Source organism: Tauraco erythrolophus, chromosome 19 (genome assembly GCF_009769465.1).
Source record: "Tauraco erythrolophus isolate bTauEry1 chromosome 19, bTauEry1.pri, whole genome shotgun sequence".
Classification (NCBI taxonomy): Eukaryota; Metazoa; Chordata; class Aves; order Musophagiformes; family Musophagidae; genus Tauraco; species Tauraco erythrolophus.
In genome coordinates, this window is record NC_141483.1 from 5,810,712 (window position 1) to 5,824,064 (window position 13,353).

Genomic DNA, 13,353 nt, shown 5'->3' on the forward strand with positions numbered 1-13,353 from the left:
CACCTTGCCCTCTCAGAGGAACAGAGACAACAGTACTTTTCAACTTTATTAGAAAAAACCCAAAAGTTTATACAAAGCTCTGCATTTTACAGAAAACCACCTTCCCCAAACACAAATAAATCCGACATTGCAAGCTGTATGCATTTTCTTTTTTCATATACATACATATATATACATGTACGTACACATATATATATGTGTGTGGGCGCACGCGTGTGTATATATAGTGTGTGACATGTTTTTTTGCATGGTTTGCATTCATTATTTTACAAAGTTAACATTTAGTAGAAAAAAAGGAAAAGGATCTTTGTTACCATTATTTTCTCATATAAATAACTGTGAGCAGTCCCTCTGCAGATAGATAAAAAAGACCTTTTCGTGTCATTCTGTAAAAAACAGACATTACTGAAATGGTACTGAAATCTTTCAAGTTTTTTCAATACCACCATAAAAATATCATCTAGCCCCCAATTCAAAATGCTTGTCCAAGGCATTAGAAGAGAAAGGACTGTAAGACAATTCTGGAAAGATCAGTTCTGTAAGCCAACATTCAGGTAGATCATTTTTGCTGGACCTCATACATCGGCGTGAAATAAGCACAAACAGGAGGCCAACCTCTCTGCCTGGAAAAACTGGTTCTTTGCCTATTGTCACTGAGTCAAATTCCAACAAAGCACACAGCAGTGCCAAGGAGCCAACAAACTCAGCTCACCCTTCTGGCCTCACAACAAAACCATAGACTTTCTTGACGCAATTTGAACTTCTATCAGCTCAGCGATTTTTTTTCCTACTCCATTCACCTTAAAAAGAGCTGTTGGACTAATTCTGGCATGGCTAGACAGACATCAGGTTGTTGAATTATTGGCATAAAAACTTAACTAGTGGGGAAAATGCAGAAAGACAACTAAAAGGAAGAAAATGCTATAGAAAAAAGCTACTGGAGTGACTCCCAAGGATCTGGTTTGAAGAAGCAGGAACAGTGGAGAGATACGAATTGCAGCTCAAAACATCCTTGTGTTTACTGAAGTTAAAGGTGACAGTATGGTCCAAATTAATTAACTGCTGGGTAAACAGTCATTCTTTCCGTCAAGCACCATGATGGGGAGAATGGCGAAGATTTTGAAGGCAATACAAGTGGTCGTGGTGATAACAAAGGTAATGAAAGTGAAGAACACAACGATGCAGGTTAAATGGAGAGTAATGCCAACGAAGATGTTTCAACTGCCAGAGATGCTGGCAACAAGAAGAATGGTTATATGGTTGGTGTTGATGATGGCCAGAATTCATTCATATGTCCATGTAGTCATCATCTTCATCAGTATCACTTTCCAGTGAGGACTCCTGGCTTGAGGTCTCTAAGATTTCCAAAGCTGGCTGACAAAGGCTCTCCTTCTTTACATTCGCTGCAGACTGAGCAGACAAAATAGCAGACTGATCCCAAAAAGAGAGAGAGAGAATATATTGCTAAATAGTCAGGATAAACCCATGATCACAGGGATAAAAGCCAACTGGTTGCTATTCCTTCACATTCAATAGCTCTCTTCTTTCTATAGAAGATATGGCATCCTAATGTGAAACAACATAACATTTACCAGTAGGCTTCCCCACCGTTAATGTTCTGGTAGCTGCCGCTAACCAAAGAATTGCAATGGCTGCACTAGCTCCCTCACCCATTTCTGCAATTCCTTCTAATTCCCTCAGAAAAGGGATAGCTATGATTTTGCCCACAGCCAACGTTTCACCAGTCCTTTAAAACTGGCTCCTGCTGATAACAACTAGCATCTTCTTCCACTACTTATTCTATGTCTGGTTATGAACTAGAGATAGGAACTGTTGATCCCTTCATACAAGTGTTTTATTGAGAGGGGAATTAAGATAAAAACAATAATCTAAAAAAATTACTGTTTCCCTTTTATTACCTTCAATTTTTGCTTGGTCTCTTCTGAAATGCTGCCCTTTGGAGAAAGGAGGGTGGGAGTGGGTGGAGTGACAGTGATCTCAGGTGGAAATTTGGTGACAGATGAAGGTATGAAAAGCTTTGGCATGTTGGGCAGAATGCGAGTTTTTACTCGGGTGCCATCTGTCTTGTTCTGCTGACTTCCCAAAGTCTGTGAACTGGAGCTGAGTTCAGGCTTGGAACTGGAGGCTAAAGAGAAAATAATACGAAAAACATGTTAGGAAGCTATCTAGGATTTCAGATATCAAAGAAGATGGAACAGTTCATTGTTAGACATATGGCTGGCTCAAAAGGTCTTTCTTCAAGTCTTGCTTTAGTTAAGGTTCAAAGACAGAAGAAGAAAGTGCCTCAAGATTCTATAATGACAACTGCAAACCAGTAAGATTTTTTTTTTTTAAATCTTAAAAAAAAAAAAAAAAAAAAAAATCTTATTGGACAGCAGAAACTCAGTCTGACCAAGCATGGCAAGTGGCACTGCAGCACTGACCCATCTACATCTAGTTAGAAGCTTACTACAAACACCATTTTCCCACTTGCTGTTTCAGATGCAATCAAGCAATCTTTGCACATTCTGTCTCTCCATTTTGTAACACAAAAAATAAAGCTACTCAGCTTTACTTACCAGTCTTAATTTCCTCCACCATAGCGTTGCCTCTTTAATTACTGAGATAACTCCTCAACGATTTAAGAAAAATATATGGTAACACCCGTCAAAATTTCCTCATTACTCTCTGCAAACCCTGCCATAAAAACCTCCTTGGTGTGCTCACGCCACTGTCTGCTACACTAGTTAGCATAATTTCCACATAACTTCCCAAGTGTCTCAGCTTGTGGTCTTTATAATGTGAGCTTGCTCAGACAGGGCTCATCTCATGAAGCAGACGGGGATCAAGCCCTTCCGTAGGCATTATCACAATACAAATAATAAATACACAACAATAACCAGCAGAAGACAATGCTTTCACATTAAAATCTGAGAATTTGTTAAAAGAAATGTCTTGATTTCTTATTAATAATGTTGCTTCATATGGAGTCAAACTATTTTTTTAAAGATGTATGAATGAAAACACCAGAGCCTGTCTCAGACTGATAATAATGACAGGTGTCCACATACATTTTTTCAGATTCAGTCCTGTCAAATCCATTTCTAGCAGATTTCTGGAACTGACATGGCCACTTAAACACAGCAAAATAAAATGCCAGCTTCTTGATGCTACCCTGAAAACAACCAGCAGTAGAACTAACTACTAAGGGATATAAAATTGAATTGTATGTTCTCAACTGTACACAAGAATGTAAGAAATGCCACAACAGATGAGACAGAGCTTTCCATCAAGGTCAGTGATCCATCTCCATGGGCAGCCAATCATTTCAGAGTAGAGTACCAGAAATGTTGCAGTAATCAGACACAGGATAATCTGCCTCTCACAAATAAGGAAAAATGAGATACCCCAAACATGAATTTCTAGATTATCTCCACCCGAAATACCAAGTTTTAAATTTTTTCAATTTAAACACCAACTCTTACTTCTCTTGGGAAGGAGACAGAGGAGAGATAGAAAAACATAAACTGCTGTAATACTGTTTTTTTATGTTTACTCAGACTGACTCACTCAGGTTTTGTGAAAAAATCATTTCCTTCTGTTAAATATTCCAATAGTGTGATCCAAAGTATTGTCATGTTGCCCCGTATAAGATTTCAATTTAAAGAAAAATTCTACTTCAAAGGATGCACAAACTATATAGCATGATAGCCTGATACTGAGAGGGTTTTTATTTGGCTTTGCTGCCATGGTACTTAGCATGTGAGTCATGCACCAAAAAGAATAGCCATTAAGGGACGACAAGGCACTTTCCCAGGAAGCTGGGACATTGCCAGGAATGCCTCTAAGCTCTGGAATACTTGACTGGAAGGCAGGCAGAGAAACTGAGGAATATGCATCACAACTATCCAATCATTCAGTTCCTACAGACTGATCTGCAGCTAGCCACCCATTTTCAGAATTCTTTGAAGCACAGAAAGCTCCTACCTTGGGTACAAACATGTCCCGAATTTGTGCTGGTCACTGATTCCACTTGCCAGCAAACAGGCTCTGGTGATGGTGCAACAGTAGCCATTTTCATCTGCTGACAAAGCCGTGACTCCTGCTGCTGAAATCCAAGCCCCTCCAAAGGCACTTCAAGCTCTTCTTCCTCTTTATTAATGAAATATAATTGACAGATTAAGAGACATCCTGACCTCTCTCCTACGTCTCAATCCTTTTGCTGTCTAACCAACTGGTAGAAATTTTTTTTAACCCTGGCTCTATTTCTAAACTGTAGCATGACTGAGTGAAATTAAACATTGGGAAGCTAAGATGGCAATACCAGCTTTTCCATACCTGGTGCCATCAATTCAAACTCTTAAAAAAAAGAAGTAAACGTAATTTAAAAGGCAAAAGGAAAAATTCTTACGTATGACATTTTGTTATCTCTTCACAAGGCAAGAAAAACACTGCAACTGACCATTCTCCCTTGGAGATGTGAGGGCTGAAGCACCTGCCACACACGCAAAGTCCATCACCCTTAATGAGGAGCCAGCTGTGATCCATGGGTCCCTCTCTGATCTGCAACCACAGCTACATGCTACACTGAAGTGCAGCTTACTGGTAAGTTAAGATTAATTATTGTGAACATCCAGTAACACGGCCAAACCTGTTTTTTTTATGAAACCAGTATCAGGTTATACTAAATGCCCACTTTCCACCAATATGTCCACTGCACCTCCGTAAGGACATTAGTCTAAAATTCCCACCTTCTGCTACTCCAGAACTTGTGACGTTTCTAACTCAGAATCCGTGTACGTGTGTGTTCAATCTCTTTATTACGTACCAGCTGTATCTGCTTTTAAATTAATGCCGCGCTGAACCAGTTTTCTTACACACTGCGCTGCATATTATACGTAACAGAAGCAATTTTCAGTGAGAGCTACTGATGCTCTTTCTGGGAAGGGCAAACTGAAACAGCAGCTACCCTTTCAAGGCCATGGACACGCAAACAAGCTCTTAGTCTCTGATAAAAATGAAGATACCCTTCAAAATAAAGGGCTGTCTAGTCTAATTTGGATCAGCTTATATTTACACAGGCTAAGGTGTGCACAGGCAGCTACCGCAGACCTGCAGACGCAATGTATGTTCACAGTCTGACTCGGCCTAGAATTCTTTTTATGTCCGTACTCGAAATTAATTTAAGATTTTTGACAGTATGATGTATTAAAAGAAATATATATTTCAACTTTTCCTCCTTGGAAAAATACTCAAACACCCCCTCAAGTGTTGAAAGCACTTCTCCATCTAGACAGATATGATGTAGATAAAACTTGGAATTTACCATGGTAATATCTCCTGCAAGAGAGTTCCCCTCACAGAAAATGCTTAAGACATTACCGCTTAACAGCTTGGTAAAAGTCAGACCAATGCAGTTTGAAAGATGTAACTTTTAAAATTAACTAGATTTTCTAGGGTTCTTGAATAATTTGTAACCAAAAAAGGCTGACCAAAGCAGGCTCTAAGTTCTTTCATCCACTAATTTTCACTGGTAAAGAAAAGAACCCATCACCTAAACCTGTAGCTGATAGCCAATATAAGCCTTTGGATAAATGAGTTTGCTTGTAGAGAATTCTCCAATAGTTCCCAAAAAGAAAGGTCACACACGACAGCACAAATCACAGGCAGCTTCTGTTCTGTGACGTTCCACTCACCATCAGGCACAAAATGGAAAGGTCTAATGCAGAAGAATGTAGTTCTCATTCTCAGCACTCTCTTGCACATTTCTCTTTGGATACTTCAAAATACAGCATTGGAAGTAGGAAAATAACAGTTGCATCTGTGCGTATATTGTATTAATAGACCAAATCAGCTTAAAAACAACACAGAAGGAAGTACTTAAACTACAGGAATCTTGGCTTGGAAAACCATAATTCACTGTTTCTCTGTTTAAGCAGCAGAGGATAGCCGAAGGACTATTTTGTGCTATTTGCTTGCCCTTTATACCAGGTACACCTATGACTGAACCACATGCTGACAAAGTACAAGAGACTGTACGAAGAAGGATCAGCCCGAACATGGCCCGAAGCCAACGTACACATATCCCATGACACCGCTAACGTCTGACGATAAGTTGTAGTCTAAACCCAGAAGACTCCCACACTGAAATGGCTACAAGACACTTGATAAAAAGATATAAAGAAACATTACATCAAGATTTGAAGAAAAGCAAGATGAAAATGATGATTTCGGAAGATTACCCTACAAGACACCAAAGAAAACAACTCCTTTTTAACTTACTCCAACACTCCAAACTCACAGTCTTAAGTATATCGGGTAAGTACTAACAGAATCTTTCTAATCCGCTTATTAATCAAGAATACAAGAACAGCAATTAATTTAGCAGATACGATACTATATACAAACAAGCTGCAAATCCTACAGCATCAACTGTACTGCTAACTGAGAACGGTTTTGTATGTACTCAACTGCTAAATTATATTAGGAACTTGTTAGTTCACCGTTCAGAATAAGAGCTTTGACTTGCATTATTGTTTAATGACAAAATTCTACCTCTTATGCTGATTACAATCTTTGTTAATTATAAAATATATCATTGCTTAAGCTGATTTAAGTGCTTTATTTTATTTAAGTTATGCCTCACTGACAAAAGCTCTTTTGAGCAGCTTATTTCTAGGAAAGTCTACAAGACCGCTATCAATCTATGTTCTTTTATGAGCAATCATCATACTCATAAGCATCTCCATCTTCCATATCATATTTGGTTTTGTTAGTTTTGAAGATCCAGTTTTATAGTACAGTAAAATTAGATTTCATTTGAATAAAATTATGTGTCAGCCCTTTTTCATGTAGAAGTGAATAGAAATGAAAGGGCAGGAGTCTGGCACACTAAGTGTGTATTTCTGTCACTGCACTTCTGGAAACAGCACTTGTTAATATTCTATTAGGCTGCGTCTTTCAGTACCTGAGAAATCAAGAACCACTGTCTGTTAATCAGTCCCTTGTTGTCAGAGGTGCTAAATACACAGCAACTGGATTCTATCCCCTGATTGGGTAATACACTTTATTCTTTTAGGACTGTGCAATTTTTAATTCTCTTTTTGTAACAGCCACTTGAGTGGCAGTATTCCTAAGTTAAAAATAAAGTTAATGAAGAAAATATTTTTAAAAATTCTTGAAAATGACAAGAATTGGTTGTTTCAGGTGTATATATCATAATTTACACTATTTATACTTTAATATAGCACACAGATATGTATATCTTTTTTCGTTACAGACGAAAAGGGCAAAGAGAGAAGGATAATAAAGAAGAAACACACAGTTGGATCTCCTATTCTTTGTCTAAAACAGATTTCTGAGGAGAGTATCTTGATATTTGTCTTGTGTAAGATGCTGTTATAGCCCTGAACATAACGTCCTAGTTTTTCTAATAAAAACTTTCCCCAGGGAGGTAAAGACTCCACTAACTCATGAGCCACAATACTCTGCACATGTGAAAGAGCACAAGAATATAAGTACAATACATTCTGAAGGTGTTCAGAAGCTCAGATTTAATACCAGTTAACAAATCTTTTGGTAATACCCAGTACTTGTACTGTCCTGGCAGGTTTTCAAACATTAGCTCTACAAATCCAGTTTAAAATAAATCAGTTTCTGAAGACGCAATATGCAACAGTCACTTGTCTCCAGGCTGAAGATGGGACAGGTACTGTACTCCGGAGAGCCATTTAGCACTCTCACTCACAACACAACACACAAAAATTAAGCACATAGAAAAAAACCACAGATTTGCAATGCCTATTATTATTTATATTGAAAAGTTCATCTCCAATTGAGCTGAATTACAAGTTGGGGTGGTTTTTTTTTCAGCCTTCCCTTTCCCAACAACTGTCTAAATACATATAAAATAGCACACACATAGAAAGAGGGACATCGTACCTTTCAACATCTCCCTGCTTTAGTGAGGAAGAAACAAGCCGAAAACAATTCAATGCAACAACCTACTCCAGCTTTCCTCTCCAACCTCTTTCCACTTGTTGCCAGGGTAACCAGTGTTTGCAGATGCCTATAGCGGGCGCCCGGGTTCATGACTTCATCACAGTTAATATTCTCTCTCTCAGTCTCTCTTTATACAGAGAATACACTATATACCTATATCCACAACTCCTGCAACCGTTTTTATACTGAGACAATTTACTTTACTATTCTGATGTGTATAAAATGAAAATAACACCATCAAAAATATTCACTTACCAATTTTCAAATGCTGAGAAAGTTTACAAGCAGTAGTACTGTAACCAGTAAACAGCTGGTCTGGTCTCTCTGCACTGCCCCTTACACTTAGTTTGATTTCATCATGATGTCAGGTATAAGAGACATTAATGTTACAGTGTTATAAAACATTTTATGTGGAATTTCAAAACATCCTTTAGTCATGCACTAAACCTATTACACGGTAACTGAAAGCCAAGCCCAGAAAATGTGACTAGCACTGGAAAAAAATGTTTTCCAGTATCTGACAGAAGCAGTTTGAAGTATTACAGCACAGATATGTTAAAGGATACAAGCAACTTACAGTGCATGCACAAAACATCATTCCTTGTAAGAAAAAGGAAGAAGCTGAGCTTTGAACTCCAGGACAGAATACTAACACGATTTCAAAAGCAAACGCTTGGAGAAATGATCAGACAACAGCTTCAAGTGCTTAAATAAAGCACTTGCACCACTTGCCTTCATCCCTCTGCAAAACACCTTCCCCAGCAGTTCCGTGCATCAAGACAAAAGCCTGAAATACATTACTATGATGCAGCAAATCCGTACTACGTTGCCTTCCAACCACTGCAGAAAAGTAAAGATTGACTTCTGTGTGCCTACAGACACCAGAAAATACTTATTTTACTAGTCCCAGTAACAAGTGGCTTACTGTGTATTTTAATGGCCATCCACAGCACATGGAACTGTTCACAGAACTGTTACTCATTTACCACACAAGGTAGATATTTTTTTTCATGGAGATGGAAATGAGTTTCATCCTTTGCTCCCTGACACAGTGCAGTATATATACTACCACATTTCCAAAGAACAGTACTAATGCGGTAACAATTAATTTTCTGTATTCCATCTGCCTCAAGCCTCCAGTGCACTGGGAATCAACACAGCTTTTTTCCCCATGCAGCAGTTGCAAAGGCCATGGAAAGCTTGAATTCGAAGGAGCTCAGAGTTTCCTCATATACTGTGCTACTAAGTCAACGGAAAGACTGCACTGGAACACGGGCTGGTTTGGCTGCACACAGTTTGGTTAAGAATGCTAACCTACAGGAATAATGGGGACATCAGCCCTCAAACTGTCCCTGCCATGAGGCACTAACACCACGGCAGGCAGTGCGACTACTCAGTTCATCACGGGATGCGGTAGGTACACCTCACAGCCTTTCCTGACACGTTTTTCTTCCTCTAAATTTATTCCAAATATCCTGCCATGGAATTTATTTCTTAAAAACCACTACCAAGTCACAGCTGTAGAAAGTATTTGACTTGAAATGTCAAATTCAGGAAATTACATTCAAAGCTGACACACAAAGCCATGTGTTAAAATTACACATCAGAGTAATTTGGGGGGCGCAAAGCTGCACAACAGGAGTTCTACTGCCCCCTGAACCGAAAGAAATTCAAGCAGTGTGACAAACAGAAGTCTGCACTGTAATAGCATGGCATACTGCTGTATTCCTCACTAGGGTCCTGAACAGAGAGTCTACTGTACAGTTACATGAGACATATCCCAAAATGCTTCCTACTGCCAAGGTCAGCTGTCACAGAACAACATTAATGCAATTAAAATTTAAAACAGGTGGCTGCTCTGAAAGCACTTCCTGGAAATAGTCCCTGGCTCAAACTAATTCCCAAGCTACCAGGTCCTTTAACAGCCATGCTGGGGCCAGTCCAACAGCAGACACAGTGGAGTGCCCATGTTCAAAAACATTTCCTGCCACTACCAAGTTTCCTAGAGGTGCAGAAAGCTGGCATGCACGTTGGTAAAGACAAGCCCTGAAGTTCCATACTAACTTTCTCTCTTCCTTTTAAAACAAAACAAACTTCAATTAAAAAAGCGCATGGGCCTAGATCAAAAAGACGACAGTTTGATACTCAACTACATGATCTTTCAAATGGCATTGTAAAACACAGCTCATTGACACTTGTGTTTTAGTATCTGTCTTAGCAAGCACACATCATTTGGAGAGCAAATGCACATAGCAGCACCTGTGGATTGTAACAGTCACCTGTTTGCAGTCTACTGCTTCTGAATTTTATGTACTAGTTACCTAATGAATGCTGTAAGACCTTTTCTTCTCTGTCAGTATTTCATCTTCTTGGCCTGAGAGCCAGCTAAGCACAATGCAAATTAGCAAAAGCAGCTGTTGGAAAATTGTGGAGTGTCATTATATTCTTTTAAGAGATTTTTCTAAGAACTTTCTATGTAACACAATACCTGTGCAGTAGGCTTACAGCTAGATCTCTCTTCAGTCTTCATTTGTGCAGGAATGTATGTAAATTTTATGCTGCTGGCAGTAATCTAAAACTAGTGCAACTGAAGCATCCTGTAACAATATAGCATCATTACCATGTTCTTTTACAAATCTTTTTACAAAAGGTCTCCAGAAGATGTGTTCCATTAGTGTAACAGATCCATAAGCTAGTGACTCCCCAGGATTTTCAGGAGGATCTAAGAGTGCACGGGGCTAGAGAGGCTCTTGGACCACAAACCTGCCCAGCCTGCACTTAAACCCCTGGCTACATACCATCACCTCACAGGCCACAGCTGGGAAGCTGCTATTCCTGTCCTATTTTTCTTATTGATCCAACATGAATACATAAAACGACGACAGTTTTAATTTCAAAGAACTTTCTTCACAGTGTTGGATTGAATAAATAGAACAAGAAATTTCAACAGTAAAGATCAGAAATAGATATTAAGTGTACTGAAAAACTCTTGTAGAATGAATTTGTTGCAACAGCAAAGCAAATCAGCATACTTCCAAAGGGAAGAGAAGACACGACTGACTGGTACTGTCTGAGCACTAGGCAAAAGGAATTAAGAAGTCATTCACAAAGAGCAAACCCCCTGCTGGCATTCAGCAGTGAAGTTGTTTTCAGAGTGCACCCATTGTGAAAAATAAAAAGCTTCATGAAAAGCAAGGATCAGACAAGGGGAAGCAAGAATACCAATGCCAAGGAGGCTGAAGCAGCAAGAGATCAGAAAGAGCCAATGCAGAGGTAGCTGAGGGCAGCCTGGCTGATTTCTATTAGTGACTTTACAGCCACTAGCAGGTGGACAGGAGCTTCTACCCTAGCGTGGTACAAAAGGCATGGGGTTACAAGTATTTAAAGAACAGTTTTTAAAGCCTTGGAGGAATTCAGCCCTGGGAACTGAGGAAGATAGCTGCCAAATACCAGGGTAAGTCAACGTGGGAATTAAAGGAGGAAGTAAGTAAAGCAAGTTGCATACAAACGACTCAAGAAAACGGAGCAGAAGAATACGTGCATTCAAGACAGAATCCTCATGCCAGGTAACTGCAATACGAAGGCAGCTCACATGAGGCCACAGGTCTTTGGTCAGCCCAACCTCTTCTATCTTTCAGCTTTTTTTGAACCATCTGTTGAGATCAATTCTGTGCTCTAAAGCATGATTTTGAATTCAGCAGAAAAAACAAGGTAAGGCACTGATGGCAATTAAGAGGGTTGAATGTTACCACTTCCAGTTGTTTAAAAAGTACCTGAAAGTTTGAATTGAAATCCATAGTTAAATAAGGCATGGCCAACAGGGTGCCAAATACTTTGGGCATTTTGTGTAAGCAGAAAGTTTTCAGTACACTGAATTACAGGCTCTTAAAATGCATGTTTTGTCTTTAGAAATTTATGACAGGTAAACTCAGAAGACACCGAGATCAGTATGTGGCTAAACTCAACTAAAGATGACAACCTACAACCTCCTTATTTCACTCAGATAGAAACAGGGATTGTCCACTGATGTTTGGGTATCTACAAACTGTGAGGAATCAAGGTGAATGCTTGTGCTATGCACTGTTTTAATACGAAGACAGATGCTGTCAATGCAAAATTACAGAGCTGACAAATTCTTTGCAGTATTTCCCTCTCCCTTACGTAAATTGCCTCAGTCTTCCAAGAACTCAGTATCAACCTACGGTCATGTATCAGTTGTTAAAATAAACTAAGCCACAGACTTCTGGGAAAAGATGCTCTTTACATCTAAAAGCACTCCTCTGACTCTGACGCCCAGTTAAAAGCCTACAGGATGAACTGCCATATTACAACATCATTACTGAGTTCTTATGACTTATCACTTCAAAACCCTCTTTATTTTGAAAATCTGTCTTTTAGGGAGTCTGCTGCTGCCTACACACACTTAAACAATTTAACTTCATTGCTCACTATTACAATAGTGTTACTTGCCTTTCCATGCAACTGTCCTCACTTGCATTTATTTCTTGTGCTTCTGAAAGTCTGAACATTCTACAGGTCGAAATACATCTACACGTCTACCTGCCCTGTTGTGCCTAGACAACATCTGAAATTACAGCAGGATATTCACACGGCTTATGGAGCCTAAGTTCCCTGCACACTACAGAAAAAACCGCCTTCCTTAGCTCTGAATTTCTAAGTTTGGACAGCTATATCATGACCTTCTTGTTTTTTTACTGAAATGCTTAGGCCTTAAATGGACATGAATTTTTAGAGGGGGGAGAGGGAAGTGTTAATACTGATTTTTCTACTCTGATTTCATATTCCAATTAGGTAAATAGCTAGCTATAAGCAAAACATATTACTTTAAATAACTCCAAGTATAAAAACCTCCTCTTGGTATCAAAATTCAGATGTAAATGCTTTCCTGTTCATTCCTTATAAGAATCATTATTAGAATAAAGGACAGCAAAGAAGAAGAAAATGCCAAGATTTTTCAGCAATTTACAACAGTATAATACTGGAACAGCGTGACATGCTGGAGAGGGTTTATCTGAATTGTCCTATTTTAGCTTTCCCAGAGAAAATTTTAGGCTGAGCCACAAAGGCTACCAGTCCCATGTACACCTAGGCCTAACGTAGCAAGCTCTCGTGCTGAAATCTACCCCATCATCACCTTCCTGCTGGACTTCATCACACTGTGTTCTGTACCAGTTAGTCATGTACTAGACAAAACCTCACTGAAGTATTTACAGAAGAAACAAGTGGCATAGCATCAACGTTGCTTGGAAAGCCATTCCTTTTTCTGGGTGAAGTCACAGAAAATGACAGCAGCTAATACTCTCTGATGTGGAATACTTTCACGCGAACAAA

The 13,353-nt window shown here is 39.1% G+C and overlaps 2 protein-coding genes across 2 annotated transcripts in view; one reads left to right on the plus strand and one right to left on the minus strand.

The window, feature by feature from the left end:
* KLHL22 (kelch like family member 22) overlaps positions 1 to 13,353 on the plus strand; it is a 107,322-nt gene that overhangs the window by 88,889 nt on the left and 5,080 nt on the right. The gene's annotated exons all lie outside the window — the stretch shown is intronic.
* CABIN1 (calcineurin binding protein 1) overlaps positions 86 to 13,353 on the minus strand; it is a 113,272-nt gene continuing 100,004 nt past the window's right edge. Inside the window, 3 exon segments of the mRNA XM_086623810.1 lie at positions 86 to 1,431; positions 1,920 to 2,146; positions 3,988 to 4,152. Coding sequence (XP_086479936.1) covers positions 1,288 to 1,431; positions 1,920 to 2,146; positions 3,988 to 4,152 — 536 coding nt within the window. The 3' untranslated portion in view covers positions 86 to 1,287.